This window comes from Onthophagus taurus, chromosome 7, assembly GCF_036711975.1.
Source record: "Onthophagus taurus isolate NC chromosome 7, IU_Otau_3.0, whole genome shotgun sequence".
In the NCBI taxonomy this organism is placed as follows: Eukaryota; Metazoa; Arthropoda; class Insecta; order Coleoptera; family Scarabaeidae; genus Onthophagus; species Onthophagus taurus.
The window spans coordinates 38,706,959-38,734,310 of record NC_091972.1 but is presented as its reverse complement, the minus strand read 5'-3'; the positions used below and the strand labels follow the sequence as shown (position 1 = coordinate 38,734,310).

Genomic DNA, 27,352 nt, shown 5'->3' with positions numbered 1-27,352 from the left:
TTAAAATCTTGAATTGGGATATAATAATCATAATTTTGCGCATCATCATCAATGAAATTACCCTAAAACAATTTAAATAAATAAAAAATGAAATTAAAAAAGATGTTTTTACCATAACAGGTCCTCTTCGGCCAATTCTAGGGACAGATTTAGAAGCTTTCAAAAAAAACTTCTCAAAACTGTCGTCGACATTTTGATTTCGACTTCTTCTTCCAATACGAGGAACACTTTTTGCAGCTTTTAGGAAAAAGTGATCATTTTCACATTTCACCGTGCCGTCTAACAAACACAAATAGAAAAATAAAAAACACAAAGTAACCGCAAAACGCATTTTGTCTTGAATTAAACAACCAACAAAACCAAATTTTGGTTTTAACTATTTAATCCAAAAAACAACCAGTTTATATACACCTCATCCATTGTAATTAATATGTAAAACTCGTCGATACGGGTATTTAAATTTGTTCATGGACGCGAATGAAATTTTAATTGCAACTTAAAAACAATTTATTTATTTTTTATTCAAATCAATTTTTGTTGTATAAAAAATCATGAGTGCCATATTAAAAAATGAAAGTATGGCTGTATTAATATGCGACCAATAGGAAACCTATCATTAATAATTGTAACCATGACAACAGCTGTGGTAGGAAAATCTACAAAGTAATTGGTCGAGATATTCGAAGAACATGCGCCTTTTCTTCGAAGGTTACCATTGGAAGGAACGAACCGGCTACAGAAAACCTGTTCTCAACTGAAAGTTGATTAATTTTTCAACCAAACGTACTTTCTGAAAAGATTTAGTTCAGCTATTCTTGTATAGATGGCGAAAGGAGTTTAGAAACGAGACTTTTAATGCGAATACTCGCATCATGTTCACAACATTGTAACGAATCGGGGACAATTTTGAAACGGTTTTAAAATACTTAACAAATTGGGCTATTAGAGAACCTCGCAGAGATAAAGCGTTGTGTTATTATGTGTTTATGGGAATGCTTTGTATGCGCTTTGTCGTTATACAGAACGAATATTTTGGGAATGCTCGTTAAATATGTTTAAACATATTTAACTAGTTTTTGTTATTCAATTTATCGATGAGTTAAAACCGTTTTTAGAATTTTGTAAGGTGTATATAATTATACGATGATGTATATTAATCTTTAGAGGTAAGACTTGAAATATATTTGTGCTAAAGGTAGTTTATACTTTGTTTGTTGTAATTCAACAATATATTTTAAAGAACAAAAATGTCTTAATCTGTGATAATTTCGTTTTCAAATGTAGAAGATTTAGAAAAGAATCGACACAAAAAGCACAAAGACTAAAAAGACATCAGAACCATAAAAATTAGAAATCTATCTATAGTCTGTGTAGTTCCTTTTTTAAGTTTTTCTTGCAACATAGAATTTGGATAATATGATTTCAAAGTTATCCTTTAAATCTGTAGTATAGTCAGTGTCACTCCAAATTATTTCTTAGAGATTAGTGATGCTAACTTTTGTTGTAGTTTGGCACCTCAGACATTTTCTTGCAATTTGAAGTATGGCCAGAATAATTCCAACCATTTTCTTGTAGCTTTGAGTTTTGACACTGTTCTACTAACAGATGATTAAAAAGAGATAAGTAGACAACGTGCTCTAAATGTAGAATCATAGTGTTAAATTGGAGCTACAGACAGTCAGTCTTAGACACGGATACCCGGAGTGTAGTAGAGCGCTGAAGTTGTTCCTGCAGAAATAGACAAAGGATAAGTAGTGAATAATGCAGGGCAGTAGTTAACACCAAGGATACACTGAAATTGTGTATGTGTGAGTCTGGAGTGTGGGGCGAATGAGATAATAGTGAGAGTTTTATCCAATTCATCAGATGGAAGCAATTCTGCAGTCATCAATGTAGCGTGATAATGTTCTAAATGATAATAGGATGTTATTCCAGGAGTTTGTAATGATGTCTTTGTAATTAACGAAATGATTAAGAAGGTGAACTTGGAGGTCATCCTCCAAACTGGATGATGGAGGTGGTGAAGAAGATAGTTTCGAGGAGACGGATTAGGGTGAAGGTGTGAGATGGTCCTGCCTTGGAATCTGAAAATGAAAAAAGTTTTAAATTAATCTTTAAGATTGTTGTGATTTAAAATTTTTTAATCATTCTGATACCGCTTATGGCGCTGCGGAACGATGGGTGCTAAATTCTTGTACCTGTAAAAGATATTCAAAATCTAGTCATTTTGTATATTTAGGATTTATCTAATTAATAATCTGTTACATTGGGTTGTAGTCAATTTAGTTGTGTTTCTAATTTGGAGTCTAGTCATTTTAGTCTAAATTTATGTTTTTAAAATCTTTTAAGTTCTTAATCTTTTAAGTATTGCGTGTTAAACGATAAACGGCTAAACATATTGGCAGTCTGTATTGTGTGTTTATTTTGTAACTCTTTTCTTGTAATTTGGAGTTTTTCCAAATATTACACTGTAATTTAGAATTTAGCTAGGGTAGTTTTAGATATCTTCTTGCAGTTTTGGGCTTTACTAGTGTTCTATCAGGCATTTCATTGCAATTTTAGAGCCAGTCCAGTGTAATTCCAGACACTTCTCTTCAATTTAGAATTTATCAAATGTAATTCCTTATAGTTTTAAGCATTTCCAGTGTCTTATCTGTCATTTTCTCGCAATTTGCAGTTTGCTCAGTATAGGATTGCCAGTTATAGGATACTGTCAAACTTCAAACCGTTATCACATTATTGGAGTTTATGCAGATAATTTCTTACAGTTTACAATTTTTTCAGCTTAATTCTAAACATTTTCTTGTAGTTTTGGGCTTTGCTAGTGTTCTATCAGACATTTCATTGCAATTTTAGAACCAGTCCAGTGTAATTCCGGACATTCTATCCGGCCATTGTGGTTATAATTTCTGGTGCATTTCTGAATTTTGTCTTAACTCTAAAAAGAGGATACTTTAATCAATAGTTGGCGATATTTCCATAAGGATCCTTCAAGAAATGAATTTTATAGCGAATTTTGAAAACTTCAAATATTATTTTCTCAAAAACTAAAAGTTATTTTTCAAAACGTGTTGGTTCATTAGAAAGAGGATACTTTTATTAACATTTTGGGAAATTTTCATACCCATATTCCAAGAAATCGATTTTTTACGAATTATTAAAATGTAATCAGCGAAAATTGGAAAATTCGAAAAACTTTTCGATTATTTCAAAAATTTATTTCTCAAGAACTAAAAATGATTTTTCAAAACGGCTTGTTGCATTAAAAAGAGGATACTTTAATTAATAATTGGTAATATTTTCACAAGGATCCTTCAAGAAATTAATTTTATAGCGAATTTTGAAAGTTATCGATGAAAATTGCAACATCGAAAATTTGATCAAAACTTCAAATATTATTTTCTCCAAAACTAAGAGCTGTTTTTCAAAACGGGTTGGTTCATTGGATAGAAGACACTTTTATTAACACTTTGGGAAATTTTCATACTCATATTCCAAGAAATCGATTTTTTACGAATTATCAAAATTTAATCCGCGAAAATTGTAAAATTCGAAAAAATTGTCGATCATTTCAAAAATTTATTTTTCAAGAACTAAAAGTGATTTTTCAAAACGGCTTGTTGCATTAAATAGAGGATACTTTAATTAATAATCGAAAATGATAACAGCGACAGTTTTGTTAGTAATATTTTAAGCATTTCAAGTGTCTTATCTGTCATTTTCTCACAATTTGCAGTTTGCTCAGTATAATTCCAGAATTTTCTTATAATTTAAACCGTTATCATACAATTGAACTTTATGTAGATAAATCTTACAGTTAGCTATTTTTACGGCGTAATTCCAGACATTTTCTTGCAGTTTTGGGCTTTGCCAGGAATTTTTTTTGCCATTTGGAGCTAGTTCTGTGTAATTATAAACATTTTCTTGTCTTCATTTTGTTGATTTAGTTGAAAATCCATTTTAATCAATAATTCAATAACAATAAAAATGTTTTCGTTGTACTTATATTGGTTATTGTGTAACAATGTTCTTTATTTTGCGTTGCCAATGTTATTTCAGGAATTTTATTGGATTATAGATTTTGGTCAATATAATTCCAAACATTCTATAGTAATTTAGACATTGGATGGTGTAGTACCCACATTTTCTGATAATTCTGAACTTGTGCAGTATAATTCTTTGGATAATTTTTAACAACAATATGGCCAGCGTAATTACATACATTTTCATGTAAGATAAAGTTTTGCTAGTCCAATATCAGCCATTTTCTTGTGGTTTAGAATTTACCCAAAGAAATTCCTTGCAATTTACTGGAGTAGTTTCAGAAATTTTTTTGCAATTCAGAATTTAGCCAGTGTGATTTCAGATAGTTTCTTGTAGTTTTGATATTTTCAGTACCATTTTAGGGATTTCCTTGTAATTTGAAGCACGGTCGTTGTGCTACAGCATAGATAGCTGATTATTACGCCATCAGATACTTTCTTATAACAATTATATTCATCACTTAATATAGGTCGACCAAATAAAGATTAGGTTTGGAATCATATATTTTTAAAAAAATTATAATAAATAGATCGTATTTTAACAACACCACAATCAAGCAATTACGATACAGTTGGACTTAAAATCGTTTACTTTACGACTCATTATTATTATTGAGTGTCCGCGTAACATTCCATAGCTACCACTTTTAAAGGTATGCCCTTACCACCTTCCTCACTTAGGATCTACTTATGTATTTACGGTGTAAAGTATATATGGCATCGTGTTACACACAGGTGTCATCGATGGAATTTGATTCTAATTCCGAGACATAACGTAGACATACGGGTTGTCTGTCCTCATTACATATAATCATCGTTTACTTACATGTAAAGTTTAACCATTTTCTTTTACCACTTTACCATTATTTATAAATGCAGAAAAAAGGAAACTTAGAAGAAAAATTTTTTTATTGCATTTATATGACATGAATTTTTTTTAAGAAGATTCTTCTTGGTCATGTTCGATTCATTTCTTTTTTGCTATTTTTATTGAGTCGTTTCTTTGTACGGACAAAAGAGACCCGGCGTCAAGTCTATTAAATAGATAAGTAAAGTAGCTACCGGGCTTGGGTTGCTCAGTCATGCACCGTGTGGACTTTGAATCATTAAAGACCATGACTAGTATAAGGAGGAGGAACGTGGTGCATGCTACTACCTGACGACAGGACGACGATGACGATGATGTCTTCATCCTAGCGCGACTTTCTTCTTCAAAGAAAAATGCAACATCATCGTCGTCATTCCTGTACCCGATGAAGAATAAGAGGAAGAGATGTTTTGGCAACTGAACACTAACAAAACGAAAATGGCTAACACCATATTGATTGATTATGACAAATTTTTGAATTAATGATAAAACTTGTTTTATTTTGTTATTTTATTTTACGTAAGATGGGCGCGAACTAAGTTCCGTGATCTCACCGATGCGCGAGATCACGGTTTGTCCTTCACTGTGCTTCATCGTCCATGAAACTCGGCGGGAACGCGGCTGGTTACGAAATTGTCCGGTGCTTTTCGTTATTGTCAGCCGGAACAACCGGCCTCCGTAACAATGTCGTTATTGTCGTACCACGATTGTCCCATTTTCAAACGGAGGATTCGACTTTTCAAGCGCACGCAATAAAAAAACACGACATCAATAAGAAGTGAAGCAAAAAAAATCAAAATCATCTAAAATAAAAATTACAAATCCTCACTTTTTCTTTTTGTTCGCGGTTGAGTTTCTATTAAAACATTATACGTTTATGTTTTATGTTTTGTACTGACATCTGAGCCACGTTGAAGGTGAAATACGAGTTAGTTGACGTCAATTAACAGATTCCGTAAATAGTAAAAAAGTTCAAATTTATGAAATGTTTACTTGGTACTAAATTATATGTTGTTTGTCGAAACTATTAAAAACTTGGATTTTCTTGTCAACAATTTTGTTTCTTTTTAAATCTCTTTTCACGATTATAACAATTACAAAATCCACTGTAATATCAAAAGAGATGTCTGAGTCGAATTAAATTTTATGCCCAAGAATGTTCATCATCTAAGTCACTTATCAAATCCTAACCATAAAAGGTTACATTTTACATAGTTTTGTTATAATTTTGTTGTTCTACATAATGTGTAATTACCAAAACATGTTTAATAAAGTTGACATTCTTTGGAAACATAATCTTCTTTATCTAGAGCTTTAGAAAGATCATTTTAAGACCAAACATGTCATGAAGCGGCTTGTCATTTTCAATCTTTAAAAAACAACAAAGATTTTATTCATAGTTAAATTCATCAATTGGAATCCGTTGCTATTATGCATTAGTAAACCTGGTATTTCATCAATCCGTTGAAAATGCTACACACACACATTAAATTCTGTATGTCCAAATATTGGGTGAAAAAGGTATATAAAAATCAGATAAAACAGGAATTCTTTATCCCTGGAGCCAGAAGACTCCAACCTTATAGTGTAAAATTAGTGATTTTAACTAATTAAGCTGATGTTGTTTGCGGGTGAGGCACTAGCTTTCGTGCCACATCGATAGAAAAGTGCTACCTTGGCTAAATGTATGACAGAGCCAAGGTCACTTGTGGCCGAGGTTCTACATTATATGTTGCAACCTGGGATGTACTCACTATTGATGAAACTTAGAACGAAAATGGAAGATTTCATTTAATGAAGCCGAGGTCGCTTGTTGCCGAGGCGCTTGTGCCACATTGATACAAAAGTGCTACCTTAGCTAAATGTGTGACAGAAACAAGGTCGCTTACGGCCGGGACTCTACATTATATGTTACAACCTGGATTGCACTTACTATTGATGCAACTTAGAACGAAAATGGAAGATTTTATTTAAAGTAGCCGAGGTCGCTTGCGGCCGAGGCGCTAGTTTTCATGCCACAACGATACAAAAGTGTTACCTTAAAAAAATGAATGATTTCATTTAATCAAGCTGAGGTCGATTACAGTCGAAGCTCTACATTATGTGCTGCATCCTAGGATGTACTTAATATCGATTAAATTTAGAACGGAAAATAGATGATTTCATCTAATCAAGCAGAGGCGCTAATTTTCGTGTCACATCGATACAAAAGTGGACAATGTATACTTCAACACCATTTCAAGCATCTTTCAAGCACTTTTTGCATGTTGCGTACTTTATTTTATATCTAGCTTGATTGTTCTGCAATATTTGGTGGACAGAATTAACAGTTTGAATACCAGTCAGATTCTGAATTTGCAAATCATCTTGCTAATCTGGAAAGAATGTTGCATTCAGGTATAATCTACGGAGATTTGAACTCAAGAACGAGAATAACTGAATATCTGACACAATCAAAAGGGTTAATTACCGTAACAACAAAAAATATATAAAAAAGTGATGTCCGAATAGCCTCGTTGTTGGGGCTTCTTGGACACTAAACTTCGTTTTAGGGACAATGTCGTACTATGCATGTCAGATGGTAACTTGACCAGAAATGTAACCCTGAAATGTAATGTAACTGAAGCATTAAGGAATGTATTTTTATGTAAAAGACACATTTTTTATTGAATTAAAAATTATTAAACATTAAAAAATATTAAATAAATTTTAACAAAACTGTGTTTATTTCTTCTTACAAGTGTTTCAAAAAAATTTTCTAAAGTTAAGCTTAAATTAATATAAATCGAAATAAAAGAAACAAAAATTAACGTATATACTAACAATAAACATGTTAAAAACCAAAAACCACTGTTCTATAGCACAATTCAAACTTAAATTAATAATAATCATTTTTCCTTCATAAATTTCTTTAATCCTGAACGAAAGAAATCGTTGTCTTGATTGCTATCATCAAAGATTTCTTCGTATTCCGAGTCTTCGCAGCGAGAACAGTTGTAAAATGATTTTGTGCTTCCACGGTTACATGGACCACAAACTCAATATTTGCATTTCAGGCACTGTATCCAATCCATTTTCTTCCTGTCGTCTTTCCGCTTTATGCGGCAGATACTGCAAGTAGATGAGTCAATCTTTTTTACTGAGCGTATCTTCGAACTGGCCTTCCTTTTCGAAGATTTTTTGTTTGGGTGTCTGAGGAAGAAGGTTGATTTTCTTTTTCAGCTTTTGTGGAAATTAGAGCAACGGACGTATCTGTACCTGCTGGAATCTTTTTGCCTCGCTTCCTTTTCTGCTTATCGCCACTTCCACAGCACTTTTGCAGCAGTTCTAGCAAACTTGCGTCTAAACTTCTTTAGTGTGTGTCGCTGCTTTCGCTCTCATTTAAACCGTCGGAAATCCTTTTCAAAACCTCATTTGGGTCAGGAGGATGCAAGCCAGTTGCTCTAAAACCTGTTTTCAGGTTTTGCTCTACCATATCACTGATTGCTGTCCATAGTCTATTTAGCAATACATGTTCTTTTAGAATGCAACCAGGGTATCTGCTTTCTTTTCTCCATTGATAATATTTTTCTCCACTTTCTCTTCATAGGTGCGAATACCGCAACATTTAATGGTTGCATTAGATGGGTGGCATTTGCTGGAAATGGCGTCAAATAGATGTTATTCTTCTTGCATGCCTTGATCTTAGTTGTCATATATGTTTTGTGCTTTATATAACACCATAGGAGGAAGTATATCTCCATTTGCGTTTCCACAAACCATAATGCTGATCGAAGCCCGAGAATGTTCTTGCACTCTTTCCACTCTTTTTGCGTTTCTTGGCACGATGACTTTTTTAGCACCAGGATCATCAGTGACATTCGTCTCATCATAATTATATAGGTTTACACTTTTCATTGAAAAAAGAGCAAGGTTAGCGTTGTTAAAAAATGTTGTAATGTCGTCGCAGTTGACTGACGACCTGGACCGCTTGATATTTGACGCTATTCTGATAGTCAGGTTGTTTCTAGCGATAAAAGAATCGATGAAATCTGGACCTGGACTGTTGTTTTTGAAGACCTTGACCCGCCTCCCTTGTTTATTTAGGTATTTTTTCCATAATTGTCTTTTAGTTTACGTACAAGAAGAGAAGAGGAACTGAATCACAGAACAATTGTTCTGTGCATGATCAGGTACGCAGTCTTCTACAAAACCCCTGCCTGGGAGAGTGCTCTAAAATATAAAAATCACATATGCCTATCGCAATGTGCCACCCTTGAAATTTGCTAGTCTTAATTAAAAAATGGATACCCTGGCAGACAACAGGGAAGTGTTAGACCAGATGGCACGAATACACGGAGTGGGAACCTTGTTAGTATGGCAGAATAATGGCATGGAATTAAGAAACACGAGTCGGATTGGTGCTGATTTGGCACATCTAGGTTGTCGATTTTCCAAATGCGAGAAAATGGGAGAGTATTTAGTGAGTAGCTGGGTTTCTTAATCAGTCCCATACTGCTGTGGGAATTAGATAATTTCATCTAATCAAACCGAGGCGCTAGTTTTCGTGTCACGTCGATATAAAAGTGGACAATGTATACTTCAACACCAATTTAAGCATCTTTCAAGCATCTTTCGTATGTTTGAGTACTTTATTTTATATCAAGCTTGATTGTTCTGCAATATTTGGTGGACTGAATTAATTTAATTTGAATATCAGTCAGACTCTGAATTTGCAAAAGTTCTTGATGATCTGGAAAGAAAGAGAATCAATTGCATTCAGGTGTAATCTACGGCGATTTGAACTCAAGAACATCTGACACAATCAAATGGGTTAATTAAAAACAACAAATTAATATTAATAAACACACCCGGTATGTTAATCTAAACAATTGAATCGGAAGAAACTGTCAACTCGACACTAGACTGGACACTGAAGTTAAAGTACTGAGTGATCCGTCATCAGCTCTATTATTATTATTATTGTGGCGGGTATTAGCCACTCATATAAAATAGCAACACAGTTAATGAATTGGGGATAAATTGGGCACCCTTAAAGAAGTTTCAATAGTTCCCTTGCTAAATAACCAACCACACATTGAATATACCAAAACACTTAAGAGAAAGGTAAACAAGGATAATCTCAGAAAACCAAAATGTTGCTGGACCCAAGAAATAGCTGTAGTTAGGTGCTTTAGTTATTGACTTATGATGATTTGGTATTTTGTAGTTTCTAGCTTTATTCCTCAACAATAGTTATAGATATATTTATATCGTATTATATATATTAGCGATTTGTTATCAATTATTGTTCGCTAAAGCATTAATAATGCAGTTAACGCATTATTAAATTGGTTGATAACAACTTTTGTAACAAATATCACTTTTTCACTTCAAATTATAATACAAATTAGGGTTTAATGCAAAACTGATTACTATAGATTATTAAGTTTCATCGATTTTATAATTTATAACATTAATAAAAAAAGGGTTGTATTAAAACTTTATTATACGTGAATATGAATTACATTTTTTTTTCATAGTTGTGAATTACAAACCATTACGAAATAAAGATAACGTACTCTAAAGTTAAAGTAGCCATATCAACAACATTTTTATTACAGGCAGTGAAAAGTCTCGGCACGCAACATCGATGTAAAACGAACTTTTAGGGTTTAGAATAATTTCCCCGGCACGTTCTCCATCATCTTTATTGCTTTTTATTTCGTACCATAAAATTTTCATCAACACCTATACCTACAACAATAAGTTAGCAAAGAATGGAAAAAACATTTCGTTACACTCACTTAAAATTGTAATGTGACAGACTCTGTAGGGGTTCTAAACCTCCACAATGACTTGAGTAAATTGAAGAACCCTTTAAATTTTAACTGACACTTTACATCAATAACCCAAAAAAAATGTAGTTTAAAATATTAGATGCCAAATTAGAGCAAATACTAAAGTATTTTGAGATATTATAGAAAACTCGTTTTATTTTCTTATCAAGAATCGGCATCTTTTAAAACATCTTTAAATCTATAATCTTTCGGCGAGAAACAAAAGGTCGGCGGGTTATTTGTCTCGGCGTAAAGGAATCGTCTGTGAAGAAAGTCCTTGTTCTGACGAGATGGTCTCTTCCTCGTTTTGCCTTTTCTTCTTCCTTTTTGCCTTGCGGCTTGTCATCGGGGCACGCCAGCGCAGGTGAGATGGACGTATTTTACCTGTGAACCCACCGGCGGTGGCGCCACCAAAACACACCTCCTTCGTCCTGGCGGCAAGCTTCAGAGCGCCCCATCACGAGACGCCTGCGATTGCTGTCAAACGTCTTGACAGGACTAGAAACCACCCAGAGGGATTTTTATTCCACAACTAATACCAAGACGTCGTTTCTAAAACGGTGTTGAAAAAATGTTATAAATTGTCGAAGAAATGATTATTTTAGTTGATAAATTAAAATTACTTTTTAACCTTTTTGTTCCCTTCTCTGAGTTGTACTTTTAGTGGAACGAACGGTTTTTAATCGTCTTTTTTGTACCGTTCTTCGACCGCTACCACATCAACCGCGCGGCAGCCATTATGCTTATTATATTGGCTTACGAGACGATTTTTGAATGACGGACGTATGGCGCGTAGAGAGAGACTGACGAGGACATGTAATATTTACGCGAGGACTCGGTAATGTTAGATAAAAGGGCAATTAAAATTACACACTAGTTCCCGCATTGATAATTATTGCCTGTTAATTGCGACAATTTACAATGTGCGACATTTCCATTAAGGAAGTAACACAAAAAAATACATTTTTAAACAGGTTAGTGAACATAAATAATTTAGTTATGTGTGTTATTTAAAATATAATGATTTTTAATTAATTTTTATGATTGTGTACACTATTTTCTTTTAATTGGTTATACATGATGGTTATTAGAAAGATATGAAGAAGCAAAACATTTCTGCAATTCTGCCATTATACTTTCGTTCTTTTCTTCGATTTTTTACACTTAACACAAGTTTTCTAAATGCTCAATTAAACTGTATGTTAAAATAAGTAAACTCAATGTTTGGCTATTTCTTGGCTAAGAAGGTGGTCATGTTCTCAACTTGTATACTCTTTTTCTATTTAATTCTGAACTACATATTGCCTTTTGATGTCATTCGTAACGTGGGAAGGATTAAATGTAAGCTCTATCGTTATGAAGAACTTTTTCAGGAAGTTTCTTAAGTTCTGCATCTTTATGGCATTGAGCACAACAGTTTCTGAAATTATTAGCGTATTTAAAAAAGAGCTTTATAATACATAAACTTTTTTATGACTTTTATTAGTCAAGCATTATTTGTTAGCAGCGCCACTCTTTCACAAACCACTCCTCATTATCTTGCTCTATAAAGTCTGCATCTCGACTTAATAAAATTTGCTTCAGTTATGTCAATTACATAACTTGTCTTCCAAGTTCTGTCTTCAATAATTAATGATGGCTGAAACTTCTTCCATGATAACTGCATTACTCTCTCAAGTATAATATATATCTAGCCTCAGTCACAGTTATAAGACATCTTTGGAAATAAAATCTCCTAAAACTATTATAGCAGCGAAAATTAGGAGTTGAAAAAACTTTTCAGTACAATTCGTGATCAAGTTTTGAATAGAAAATAATTTATTTTTGTCATATCTTGCTTTAAACGTTTCGGTCTACAACGTTTTGTCGATCTTAACGAATTCTAAACAAATACGCTTCAGTATTCCTTAATTCTTAATAATAAGTATTCCTGTTGACTTCTATATTCATTTTGGTGGTTTCTTCATCGCTTTTCTGATTCCTATCTAATTGTATCTTAAAAGATCTATTGCTTTTCCTTACAACATACATTATTATCAATATTAAATCATATCCATCAAATTGCAATTTTGCCCAACAAAGCTGAAGTTATCTAAATATTTTTTGCACTCCCTTAATCCGTTCAAACTTTTTCTGCTTCTTTAACCAGTATGCGAATTATAAGAATTTTCTGTTTTAACTTCGGTTTTTGTGAAAGCACTGTTGTCCCTAACTCTATCACTAATTTAAATTCATTCTCTGTCTGCACCAAATCCAGAACCTGTGTTGCAATTTCTTTACCAGGCCTTTCCAGGCCTTTTTTGATGGAATACTTATTACTTAATACCTATTAATCGTTTTCCTCTGTCTCTCCATTTTTTCCCTCATTATCTTGATTTCACACTTTTTATCTTCCTCAACTAATCCTAGTGGGACATACTATATCCCTTATGACAAAAACATATGAGCACTTTTTCTTATTATATGGAACATATAGAGTTACTCCTTGTATGGGTAAATGTTTTCTTTAATTTACTTCATGATTTAAAAACCTTTTCGGACTGGTCTATCTAGCCTATCTTCAACGTGCACAAAAAACATTGTGGATTTGGAAACATCGCAATCCACCTGAGTCTTCCATAAGGAAGAAACCGCTTAATGGGGTCCTGCCGCTAAGAATAGGCAGTCCCAACTTTTTCATTGAGATGTGTTACCTTACCTTGGGTTGCCTAGAGTGAGCTATACCTGTACCTAGTATCATACTGAGATGCTGAGGAAAACTTATTTCAATCCAATCCTTTTTTTAACGTTAGCCTGAAGATGGTGATTGAATCTAGGGATTCATTACCTAATCCAGAAGCTTCTGATGAAAAGGAAAGTAATGGAGCTTATTTAATTTCAAAGAAAAACTCAAGTTACTCAAGAAAAGAAAACCAAGAAAAGAAATACTACCATAATGATGACAAGTTCTCTAATTATAAAATAAAATGTTTTAGATACCAAAAAATAGGACATAAGATTGCCGATTGTAAAGTAAGAGTTAACAGAAATAATGCAAATATTACATATTGCACATATGTATACTGATAATTACTATAAAATGGAAAATAATAATTTAAATTCAAAAAACTTAACTTTAGCAAACGGCAGGGCAACTGAAATTACCGGAAAAGGAGATACAAAATTAGAAATTGTTCAGAAGGATCATATTAAAACTGTGGAATTAAAAGAAGTGTTATATGTTCCAGATTTGAAATTAAATTTACTGTCAGTTGCCAAAATGACAGAAAATGGTTTTAATGTAACAAACGTTATTATGCCGAAATTAGAAATGAGTTTAACGAAATCTGTTAAAAAGCAAAGAAAATCAATAATCTTTAGTACATCGAAGAATATAAGCCTAAAGAAGAAAGTAAAATAATAAAAGCAAACAATATGAAGAAAAACGGTAATGCAGTGGAAATATGGTATAGACAAGTAGACCATTTAAATTTAAGGGATATGAAAATATTATCAAAAACCTCAATTTTACATGAATGTGACATCTGCATTAAAGGAAAAATAACAAAACTACCATTCCCCAAAACGGAAGAGAGAACATCAAACGTATTAGAAATAATTCACTCTGATGTCTGTGGTCTGATGAAAACACAGTCTTTAGATATTTTGTAACATTTACAGATTACTACAGTAGATATTGTGAAGTATATTTCTTAATGCAAAAATGTAAAGTACTTTCAAAATTTAAAGAATTTAAAAGTAAAATGGAAAATTTAACAAACAAGAAAATAAAGTTCTTACAAAGTGACAATGGTACGGAATATAAAAATAGAGAATTTGATGATTTTCTAAAAAGAAATGGAATACAAAGAAGATTAACTGTCCCTTATTGTCCAGAACAAAATGGAATATCCGAAAGAAAAAACAGGACATTAATTGAAATCTCGAGGTATTTATTATTACAAGCAAATCTAGCAACATATTTTTGGGCAGAAGCAATAAATATTGCAAATTATATTCGAAACAGATACCCCACTAAAATTTTAAAAAATAAAACACCATTTGAAATATTTTATAAGAAAATACCTTTATTTAATAATAACTGATCCACAAATATCGAAATTTCAAGAAAAAGGTGAAAAATGTATATTGAATATTGTGAAGGAATTAAAGGATATAAAGTATGGTTAGACAAGCAAAAAAAAATAAAAATAGTAAGAAATGTGAAATTTACAAAACATTTAAATGATGGTAGACAAAATGAAGTATACTTCATTTTAATAAAAAGGATATTATGAAAATGAATGACAATGAATTTGATGACATATGGATTGTTAATTCCAAAAATAATAATGATCATCAAAACATAGATAATGATGAAAGGGATATAGAAGAAGAAAGAAATTTAGAACAATTGGAAAATCAAAATAAGAAAAGAAGTCGTGGTCGCCCCAAAATTTTAAGAAATGAATTACCGCGAAGACCAAGGAAATCTTACCATGAAAAATCTACGGAAATTAATAATGAGGATGAATCTAATCTAACATATTTAGAATCTTGCTTTTCTGCAGAAATAATGATTTAAGATGGAAGGAGATGATATGCAATGGTACCAGAAATTAGTTCTAAAATTAAAAATAAAACTTGGGAATTGGTGGATAAACCAAATAATCGTAAAATGGTTAGTAGTCGTTTTATATTAACCGTAAAACGAGGTAAGGATGGAACTATTGAGAGAAAGAAAGCAAGAATTGTGGCAAGAAGTTTTTCTCAACAACCAGAGATTTCTTAGAGACTTATTCTCCAGTTGTAAAAATGAAATCTATACGACTTTTGGTATCATTACCTGTATACATAATATGGAAATTCATTAAATTGATGTTACCACAGCATATTTATACGGAACTTTAGATGAAGAGATATTTATGAGTTTACCATACTATTTTGAAAAGGGTTTAAATTATCTTTGCGAAAATAGTTTAGATACGAAAATAAAGCAAGAAGCTATAAAAATGAAAAGGAAATTAAAGGAAGGGAATAAGGTATGCTCTTTGAAGAAATCGTTATACGGGTTAAAACAGTCAGGTAGACTATGGTTTTTAAAACTTAAAGAAAAACTGTTGGTATTTGGATTGAAACAATCTAATTATGGCAAATGTATATTCTATGCCAAAGAAGACTTGTTGATGATATTGTAATGAGCTGTAAAAATCAAGAAAGGATTAAACAACTTTTGGATTATCTTAGCACAAATTTTGAAATTAAGGATATGGGAAAAACTTCGTATTGTTTAGTAATTGAATTTATTAAGAGAGAAGATAAAATTATTTTAACCCAAAGGCAATATATTAAAAGTTTACTGGAAAAATATAAAATGTAGTATCTTCACCAATGATTAATGGTGCCAAACTGCAGAAATCAAATGAAACTTCTTCCAAACCATATAAAGAATTAATTGATGCTTTATTATTTTTAGCAATAACTACAAGACCAGATATAGCTCATTCTGTTAGTGTTTTGACACAGTTTAGTGATTACCACAATAATGAGCATTGGACGGCAGCAAAGAGATAAGTTAAAAGGCTTTGTGGATGCTGATTGGGCCAATGATGTGGTAGATAGGAAATCCTATTCAGGTTATGTTTTCTCGTTGGGCGGAACTGCAATATCTTGGAAATCCAGGAAACAAAGAACGGTAGCTACATCATCTGCTGAGGCGGAATTCGTTGCAATTTCTGAAGCTGCCAAAGAAGCCATCTTTTTAAACAATTTCTTAGAAGAATTGGGATATTATGATCTCGGTAGTAGAACTTTATTCAATGATAACAAAAGAGCACAAATTATGATTAAAAATAATGGAATATCATTTCACAAGAGATTTGGTAAATTCTAAATTATTTGTTATTGAGTATATGCATACTAATGAAATGATAGCAGACATGTTGACCAAATATCTATCATCAATTAAATTGAAGAGAGATGGGACTTTCGATGTTGAGGGGTGAGTGTTGAGGATCAACATTCTCAAGTAGTAGTCTATGAATGCTTTTGGTTACTATGATAATAGTTGTAGTCGTAAACAAGTTGTATTGATTGAAGTAAATAAAAGAAAAGGTGTTCATACAAATTTGCGTTTCTCTGCATTTAATTCCTATCAAAAACGAGAGCAAATCTTACAAAATCATTGATAGGTTCATGAATTGTGAGCATAAATGTATCCAAAATCAATCTTATATCTAGGGCAACAAAACCACTGTAGACCAGTGATATGATTGGTGTACCTAAGTACGTAGACATTTCTGTCCCAATTTAATGTTAGCTTACAGATAGATTCAATATCTGATAGTAAATTGTAATGCATTGTAATGCACTTTATAATGCATTGAGGCAAGGGCGTCGCCAGCCAGTGGGCCAAATTATTTATTTAAAACATAATTTTCGAGGCTTCTTCGCGAATTGGTCAACTAGTTTATTAATAAAACCCTCAAAGTTTTAAAAAATATGCTTCCTATACACATTCATAATGGGAAGACCATTGAGACGACATTCTGCCATAGTGCTTCTAAGCCAGGTTTTATTGTCCTCAAGCTGCTAAAAGATCGTTCAACAGTATATGTCGTGCAGGGTAAAGTAACCAAAATTATAAAGGCTTTTTTCTCGTTTCAGGAAAAAAAATGTCGGCATCTTTTATGACATCCACAACACTTAATTCTTTTGAGTCAGGTTTATCTTGCCATAGTTTTTTCCATAGTTCGATTTCGTTGTTAATATTTGATAAATTGGGAAAAGACTTCACCAGCTTCTACGAAGTCTTCAAGGGACATGTCTAACATTTGAGCTGGGTGTAATTTAGATAAGGAAAATGTGGTGTTTTCTTCAGAAAAGCGAACTTCAAAAGAATTAATAATCGAGTCAAAGTATGGTATTATTAAAAACCTCCGCCAGAATTCTGAGGGGCTTGCTTCTGGGTGGTTGTTCTGATGTTGTTGTCTCCCAACAATACGGGGCAAGGACTTCATGTCTTCTCCCAGTCCAAGTTTTTCTGCAACGATAGTAGCGTCCTTAATAATTCCATTTGTGACGTTTATTGGACGGTGGTTTTCTATAAATTCCAAAAGGCGGCTAATGTGCTGGGATGTTTTAACTGCACTCAAAAGGTTCCATCATAACCGAGTATTTGGCTATCAAAATAAAGCTGAGAATAAACGAACCTCTAGAAGCTGCTGCATGGAGCTGATAAGTATTTTTTAGTCGCATTATTTATTCTTATTTTCTTCCCGTGACGAGGTTTCAAAGGCCTCCATTATAATACGAAAATTCTCATTAAAAACACTAATATTTTTGTGTTTCTCGCTCCACCTTGTTTCGCAAAGCTTGGAAATATTTGGTATCAATTTGAGTCTCAAAACTGATTCTTGAAAAAAATGTAATAATATCTTTGATGGTACTTTCTTTTGATGAAAGCACAAAGCTTTTTTATATTTTCTGCGTAGGATTGCTTGCACACCACCTTCTTTCCCGGACATCGTCGAACAACCGTCAAATCCTAAACCAACACATTTGTCGGGATTAAGATCTTCTTCTGCCGAAAACTCATCTATTGCTTTTGCAATACATTTCGCATCCAAAGCATCAAGTTTGACGAATCCGTGGAATACTTCTTGAACTTCCTTGGTTTCCAGATCAAAATATGGCATCCCATTCGATAGTTGTTCAGTACTCGAGATGTATATTTATTGTGCCTTAATTTTTTTTTCGAATCTACCTCTAGGGGGGCAGTGGCCCCCCCTGCCCCTCACTGGCGACGCCCTTGCATTGAGGTTACATTGCTGTAACTAAGCAATTGGAATATTTTGGTAAACGGGAATAGCTTATAAGATATTTATTTATTTATTTATTTATTGACGCATAATATAATATAAGTATATCCATAATATAACAAAAGAAAATTTGTATACATATTAAAAAAAAAAACAAACAAACAACAAGAAAAAAGAAAAAAATGTGCGCCAAATGGAGATACCTCAGAACAGTGAAGAACACTGATCTGTTCTTCCGGCGCCCCATAAAAAAAATCTATCAACTAACTAAACTAACTAACTACTAACTAATGGTAAAAATAATAAACTTAAAAAAAAAAAAGAAAAGAAACGAAAGGGCCACGAATCAACTATTACAGTGCAAGCATTACGAAAAACCAGCAATCATAACATAGTGTGATTCTCGGAGAAAAAAAAAAAACAACTGCGCGACCTAGTCATTTATTACAGGTCAGAAAGAGTCCTTTGATTTTCTTCTTGAAGGAGATACCACCAAGGTGCTGGAATTCAGGAGGAACAGAATTATAATAGGAAACAATGGTGTAAGAAAACGACCTCTTAAACAGCTCAAGCCTGTGACGCGGTATTGCCAGGTAATCTTTTTTACGTATATTAACGTTGTGAACGTCAGTTCGGAAACGAATTCTTTCATACAAGTACTGTGGTACCCTTTTATTCAGCACATGGTGGTAGAAAGCAAGGGCATGCAACCTACGACGTGCAGCCATACGCAGCCAACCGATATCCTCATAAACATGAGATATTCGATCGCGATTTCTCGAACCAAAAATGAATCTAATACAAGAGTTTTGTAGCTTCTGGATACGGTATTTGTCACGACCCTTGACACAAGGTCCGTAAACGACATCACAATAATTAAGATTAGACAAAACAAGTGTTTCACAGAGCAATATTTTTATTCGTTTATTAAGTAGGGAACGGTGTTCATAAAGAGATTTAAGAGCACAGTACGACCACCGCATCATCGAACTAACATGCTAAAACGAAGTTCGGAATCCAGTATGACACCCAAATTTTTTGCTTCACTTGAAATATTCAATGGACTATTTTTAACAAAAATCTGTATATTATTTTTTATTCTATTCCTGCACGCTTTACTCCCGAACAATAATAACTTACTCTTATCGGGGTTAATAACTAAATTATGCCTTTCTGAAAGGCTAACTAGTGCATCCAGGTCCTGGTTAATATGTCTTTGCGCAACAGCAAGATCTTTTTCATTAAAAGAGGAATAAATCTGAGTGTCATCAGCATAAGCATGATACTTACAATGACGCAGACAGTCGTATAACCGGCATGTATACACAGTATACAAAATGGGACCCAACACAGAGCCCTGAGGTACACCGGATACGACTTCAGTGGGTCTAGATCTGTTTCCATGTATCATGACACTTTGTGACCTACCCGCCAGATAGTCAGCAAACAACGATATCGCATTACACCCAAGGCCTATGTAGTCCAAAATACTCAACAACAATGAATGATTAATAGTATCAAAGGCCTTGGAGTAGTCCAACATAGCAAGCGCCGACATCTTCCCCTGATCAACCGCAGACAACAAGTCGTCAGTGATATTCAAAAGCGCTCCACAGCAGCCATGATGAGGTCTAAACCCAGATTGGAATTCAGGCAAAATATTACACGCTTTCAGATAATGTCTAAGTTGTTTTGCTAAAATTTTTTCAAATGCCTTCTAAAGCACCGGCAAAATACTAATCGGTCTTAAATCCGACACCGCATTAGGATTACTTACTTTAGCGATGGGTAAAATGATCGACTCTTTCCAACAAGATGGAAAAACATGTTCAGTTATACAAAAATTAAAAATGTGTCTGATGAAATGTATGATCAAGGGAGAACATATGTTTATCATAGATATAGAAAGCTGGTCAGCTCCCTGAGCATTGGAAGAAATAGCGCTTAAGGCATCTCCTACCTCCTCCTCCGTCACCACAGTAAACTCAAACACATCCACATCTGTTGATATCTGACTGAGTCTCAGGAAGAGAAGCATAAATGGGAGTCTGCTATTCTTCAAAGAGAACAGTTCGTACATTCTTTGACGTTCCTTGTTATTTACTCCTTGATATTAATTTTTTTGAAGAAAGTGAGATAATCAGATACTTATTTAATCATAGTTAATAAAATTAAAACATAAAGCTTATCTAAATATACTTATATATACACTCGTTTAAACCATTAAACATTAACTCCATAAATTTTAAATGGTGAGACAAAATACAGTTTTTACCGAACTTTTCAAATATTTTTACGTGAACACCAAATTACCGTCATTACGTCCGACGCTTGGCATAGGTACATTTACGAGGTCCGCCAGTAAAAGTTATGCATTTTTAATCAACAAGGTTTTAGAGACGTCTTTAATAAGGGTCGACTATCGCTATTATATTTACCGAAGTTTCACTCAAATACTTAAATAAATTCCATCGTTTTATACGTATGATACAAAAGTTAAATGGTATTCGTCCAATTTCCATGTAAATTATACAACCGATTTACTTGATAAATTATACCATTCGGACCAGTGACATATACGCAGCGTGTGTGGCACGCGAAAGTTCATCTCGTGTTGAAGTCCTTTTATATCGCATAAATATTCAATTGACATTTTAGGTAAATTAAATAACGACTGCGTAATGAATCTGATCTTGTTAAATAAATGTAAATGTTTTCTTAAAAATGGGATCATCAAGGGATTTGAGGTTTTTGTGGTTTCACCACGGGTTGATTTTTTTTATGCGGTTTCTTAATACTATACTAATTTTGAGATGTCTATTAAAAAAGATATATCTAAATCTCTTGGAATATCTTGATTTTTCTTCAAGTAAGATAGATGTGGATTTAGTGTTTAACCACCCTGAAATAGTGAAGTGGCAATTAACGCTAAGTCATGCGGTCGTGGTTTGTTACGAAATGATAAATTGTAACATCGTGACTGTACGGATTTTTGACTATACAATTCCGGATATAATGGCGCATTATGCGGCGATTATACGGTCATTACATCTAGTTAAAAATCAATCCATCACGCTCGCGTTTCGTGTTAATGAATTTCCCATTCACGCATTTGTACCAAATATTTCTCTATTGTTTGTTTTAAAAATAAAAAAAAATAAAACTAAATATATATTGGTAATAGTAAAAAAAGAAATTGTGAAATAAGTCCTAGTTATAATTACAACTTGTAACAACATTTCTTTTTTAGTTTTTGCTGGCTTTATTTCGCAAAGTACATTCGTTCATTTACTCTTCTCACGCAACCGACTTACTCTCTCATTATTACCTGGCTATGTGGCCTCTAATAATCCCCTTGCAGATCACTTTTACGACACCAAATGAAACAAAATAAACAGTAAAGCGTAACCTAGAAGCTTTTTCATTTATCCACGTTAAAAACATTATTATGGATAATTCGATGATTGACGATTCATATATTGTATGAACAAGTTATATTACATTTAAAGAAACTATAATAATGACTTAGTGAGCTAAAAAGAGTTATCCGCTTTCGATAAGCGTCGTTATAGTGATTTTTTAACCCCAAGTCTGCAAATTTGATTAACAAAGTTTAGAACAATACAAAAAATAATATCTCGAGAACAAATTGAGATATCATGTTGAAATATATTGCATATTGAAGCAAATTTAAAAAAGACTTAATGCTCCATAGATAATTTTTTCCTTTCATTAAACCTGATTGTTGAGATTTCTTAAACACACCTTTACTTAATTATTAGATATGAGCAATGGAACTTAAAAATAACATATCTCGAGAACGAATTCAGACAACATGATGAAATAAGTTGTACATTAAAGAAAATTTAAAAAAGATGTAATGAGCCATAGAAAATTTTCCACTTTTAATAAACATGATTATGATTTTTCTAATCCAACTCTACATATCAAATTATGAAAGTTTTGAACAATAGAACTTTAAATAAATCATATTTCAAGAACAAATTGAGATATCATATTGAAATATATTGCATTTAAAGCAAATTTAATAAAGACTTAATTCTTCATAGATAATTTCTCACTTTCAATAAACATGGTTGTTATGATTTTTCTAGTCCAATTCCGCATATCAGGTTATCAAAGTTTTGAACAATAGAACTTTAAATAAATCATATCTCGATAACAAATTGAGATATTATATTGAAATATATTGCATTTTAAAGCAAATTTAATAAAGACTTAATTCTTCATAGATAATTTCTCCTTTTCAATAAACGTGGTTGTTATGATGCCTTAAGCACAACTCTGCATATGTGATTATCAAATGTTTGTATAATCAAACTTAGAAAAATCATATCTCGAGAACGAATTGAGATATCATGATGAAATTAATTGCATTTTAAAGCAAATTTAATAAAAACTTCATATGCCATACAGAATTTTCCACTTTTAATAAACATGGTTGTTGTGATATTTGTAGTCCAACTCTGCTTATCAGATTATCAAAGATATGAACAATAGAATTAAAAAAAATCATATCTCGAAAACAAATTGAGATATCATATTGAAATACATTGCATTTTAAAGCAAATTTAATGAAGACTTAATTGTCCATAGATTATTTCTCGTTTTCATTAAACATGGTTGTTATGATATTTTAAGTACAACCCTGCATATATGATTATCAAATATTTGTATAATCAAACTTAGAAAAATCATATCTCGAGAACGAATTGAGATATCATGATGAAATCAATTGCATTTTAAAGCAAATTTAATACAAACTTAATATGCCATACAGAATTTTCCACATTTAATAAACATGGTTGTTGTGATATTTCTAGTCCAACTCTTCATATCAAATTATCCAAGATTTGGACAATAGAATTTAAAAAAAATCTTATCTCGAAAACAAATTGAGATATCATATTGAAATATTTTGCATTTTAAAGCAAATTTAATAAAGACTTAATTCTCCATAGATTATTTCTTGTTTTCAATAAACATGGTTGTTACGATGTATTAAGTATAGCCCTGCATATATGATTATCAAATATTTGTATAATGAAACTTAGAAAAATCATATCTCGAGAACGAATTGAGATATCATGATGAAATCAATTGCATTTTAAAGCAAATTTAATACAAACTTAATATGCCATACAGAATTTTCCACAATTAATAAACATGGTTGTTGTGATATTTCTAGTCTAACTCTGCATATCAGATTATCAAAGATTTGAATAATCGAATTTAAAAAAAATCATATCCCGAAAACGAATTGAGATATCATATCGACATATATTGCATTTTAAAGCAAATTTAATAAAGACTTCATTCTCCATAGATTATTTCTCGTTTTCAATAAGCATGGTTGTTATGATGTTTTAAGTACAGCCCTGCATATATGATTATCAAATATTTGTATAATCAAACTTAGAAAAATCATATCTCGAGAACGAATTGAGATATCATGATGAAATTAATTGCATTTTAAAGCAAATTTAATAAAAATTTAATATGCCATACAGAATTTTCCACATTTAATAAACATGGTTGTTGTGATATTTCTAGTCCAACTCTGCATATCAGATTATCAAAGATTTGAATAATAGAATTTAAAAAGATCATATCTCGAGAACAAATTGAGATATCATATTGAAATATTTTGCATTGTAAAGCAAATTTAATAAAGACTTAATTCTCTATAGATTATTTCTCGTTTTCAATAAACATGGTTGTTATGATGTTTTAAGTACAGCCCTGCATATATGATTATCAAATATTTGCACAATTAACCTTAGAAAAATCATATCTCGAGAACGAATTGAGATATCATGATGAAATCAATTGCATTTTAAAGCAAATTTAATAAAAACTTAATATGCCATACAGAACTTTCCACATTTAATAAACATGGTTGTTGTGATATTTCTAGTCCAACTCTTCATATCAAATTATCCAAAATTTGGACAATAGAATTTTAAAAAAATCCTATCTCGAGAACGAATTGAGATATCATGATGAAATATATTGCATTTTAAAGCAAATTTAATAAAGACTTAATTCTCCATAAATTATTTCTCGTTTTCAATAAACATGGTTGTTATGATGTTTTAAGTACAGCCCTGCATATATGATTATCAAATATTTGTATAATCAAACTTAGAAAAATCATATCTCGAGAACGAATTGAGATATCACGATGAAATTAATTGCATTTTAAAACAAATTTAATAAAAATTTAATATGCCATACAGAATTTTCCACATTTAATAAACATGGTTGTTGTGATATTTCTAGTCCTACTCTGCATATCAGATTATTAAAGATTTGAATAATCGAATTTAAAAAAAATCAAATCTCGAAAACAAATTGTGATATCATGTTGAAATATTTTGCATTTTAAAGCAAATTTAATAAAGACTTAATTCTCCATAGATTATTTCTTGTTTTCAATAAACATGGTTGTTACGATGTATTAAGTATAGCCCTGCATATATGATTATCAGATATTTGTATAATCAAACTTAGAAAAATCATATCTCGAGAACGAATTGAGATATCATGATGAAATCAATTGCATTTTAAAGCAAATTTAATACAAACTTAATATGCCATACAGAATTTTCCACATTTAATAAACATGGTTGTTGTGATATTTCTAGTCCAATTCTGCATATCAGATTATCAAAGATTTGAACAATAACATTTTAAAAAAATCATATCTCGAAAACAAATTGAGATATCATATTGAAATATATTGCATTTTAAAGCAAATTTAATAAAGATTTAATGTACCAGAGAGAATTTTCCATTTTCAATAAACATGCTTGTTATGATTTCTTAAACCCAACTCAGTATATTCGATTATGAAAGATTTGAACAATAAAACTAAAAAAATCATATTTCGAGAACAAATTGACATATCATGATGAAATAAATAGCATTTTAAAGCAAATTTAATAAAGACTTAATACGCCATAGAGAATTTTCAACTTTTAATAAACGTCGTTATTATGATGTCTTAAGCACAAGTCTGCATTGTGGGCTATAAAAGCAAAATTAAGAATCATATTTCAGAAACGAACCAAGATATTATGATGAAACAATACATTTCAGAACAATTTTAATAAACATATAACGCTCTAAAAATACTTCTCTAAATAATGACAGAAACATGATCTAGATTTAAAACATAAAACATTTTCTTCAAGATTTTTTTTTTAAAGCTTTCCATATAAAACCCTAAACTTTCTATACCCCATCATAAAACATCATCTTTGAGCTTTAATTTAAAGTATAAACCGTTGCTCCAAACTGAAAAATAAAGTTAGTACGATTTTTTAAAGTGTTTGGATTTTTTTGCAAACATCAAAATAAAGTCATTTATAGATGTATTGATTAACTTTATTTTTGTTAAAAATAATGTTAAAATATAAGCTATAACTTTCAATTTAAAGTATAAATTAAGATTTTTTCGAAAAACTTTCCATATCAAATCCAAAATTTTTTTCACCTCATCATAAAACATCATCTTTTAACATTAATTTAAAGTTTAAATCATTGCGTTCCTTTAAACTTAAAGTTAGACTTTAATAAAATTTTCCATAAAACATATGTTTTTTTTTATCGTTTCAAGTGATTTCTAATGAAATCAACCATAATAATTCAAAAAATTCACGATTTTAATTATTCATCGAAGACTACGTGACCACATATCGCCAATTTCTGCGTAATATCCGTTAGCACACGTTAAAATTATTCGAGAAACTCACGTTTTGATAAAATTTGGGTATAAAAGACGATCGATTTTTCGGTAAAGGCATCAGTTGTTCAATTGGTTTTCATCGAGAAACAACAATCACTTCAAATCATCCAACATGAAATTCCTCATCGTTGCTACTTTCGTTGCTTTGTGGTGCTTCGTCGTAAGCCAGGTAATAATAATTATTTTTTTTATTATAATTTAATTTAAATTTGTTATTTTTTTGTTAATAGCAAATTGGTGCAGAAAATGCCAACGCTACCGTTGCTGGAAATCAAACTGCTCCAGGGGTACCTATTGTTGATCAAGGAAATAAAACCACATTAGACAATTCTTCTGTTCCCCAACCAGCTTTAGAACCACAACAGTCCCCACAATCGGCCGGTGCTGCTACTCCACAGAAACCAGTTCGTTTGGTTAGGGACAGCTACCAAAAACAACACCACGAATCTCAACATAACACCAAATCCAAATCTATGTAAACAAAATGTTGGGATAAAATGGACTGGAATGATGACGACCAATTTTTATTTTTATTATAAAAATCTTATTTTTTCAATTTTTTGTTAAAAATTATTTGAAAAAAATTTAATAAAGCATATAAATAAAAACCCAAAAAAAATTTTGACTTCTACATTTATATATTTTTTAAGATTTACCACATCCATAAAAAAATCATATACCATCGTTAAGACAAAAATACGCCAGTGTTAAAGACTGGTTATTTAACGTTCGCAGTTTACTGTCATTCATTTCGCCCATTTCGGCTATTGTTTAATTGGTACTAATAACAAACCGCTTCTTCGTCTTCGGCTCTTTGGTCGGTGCGGTGGGCGCCTTGTAAAGACAGAGTAGGAGTTGGTGTAATTGTCAGGTAAGAGTCGAGAATGACGTCTAGACGGAGTTTTGAAAATATAAAACTATGGACCACACAAATCATCATCAGGTATATAAACTTTAAGTCTACTTTTAAATAGAACAAAAAATATTATATATATAAACACATCTTTTTAGATATTTCTACCAAAAACATGAAATTATCTCAAATTTTTTTG

At 31.8% G+C, this 27,352-nt stretch overlaps 1 protein-coding gene across 1 annotated transcript; it reads left to right on the top strand.

Moving 5' to 3' along the window:
• The first annotated feature begins 26,374 nt into the window (after nucleotides 1–26,374).
• On the top strand, nucleotides 26,375–26,886 carry LOC111428716 (uncharacterized). Its single transcript, XM_023064369.2, has 2 exons — nucleotides 26,375–26,469; nucleotides 26,531–26,886. The coding sequence occupies exons 1-2, from the start codon at nucleotides 26,413–26,415 to the stop codon at nucleotides 26,777–26,779; spliced, it is 306 nt and encodes a 101-aa protein (XP_022920137.2). The 5' UTR covers nucleotides 26,375–26,412; the 3' UTR covers nucleotides 26,780–26,886.
• Nucleotides 26,887–27,352: the final 466 nt, after the last annotated feature.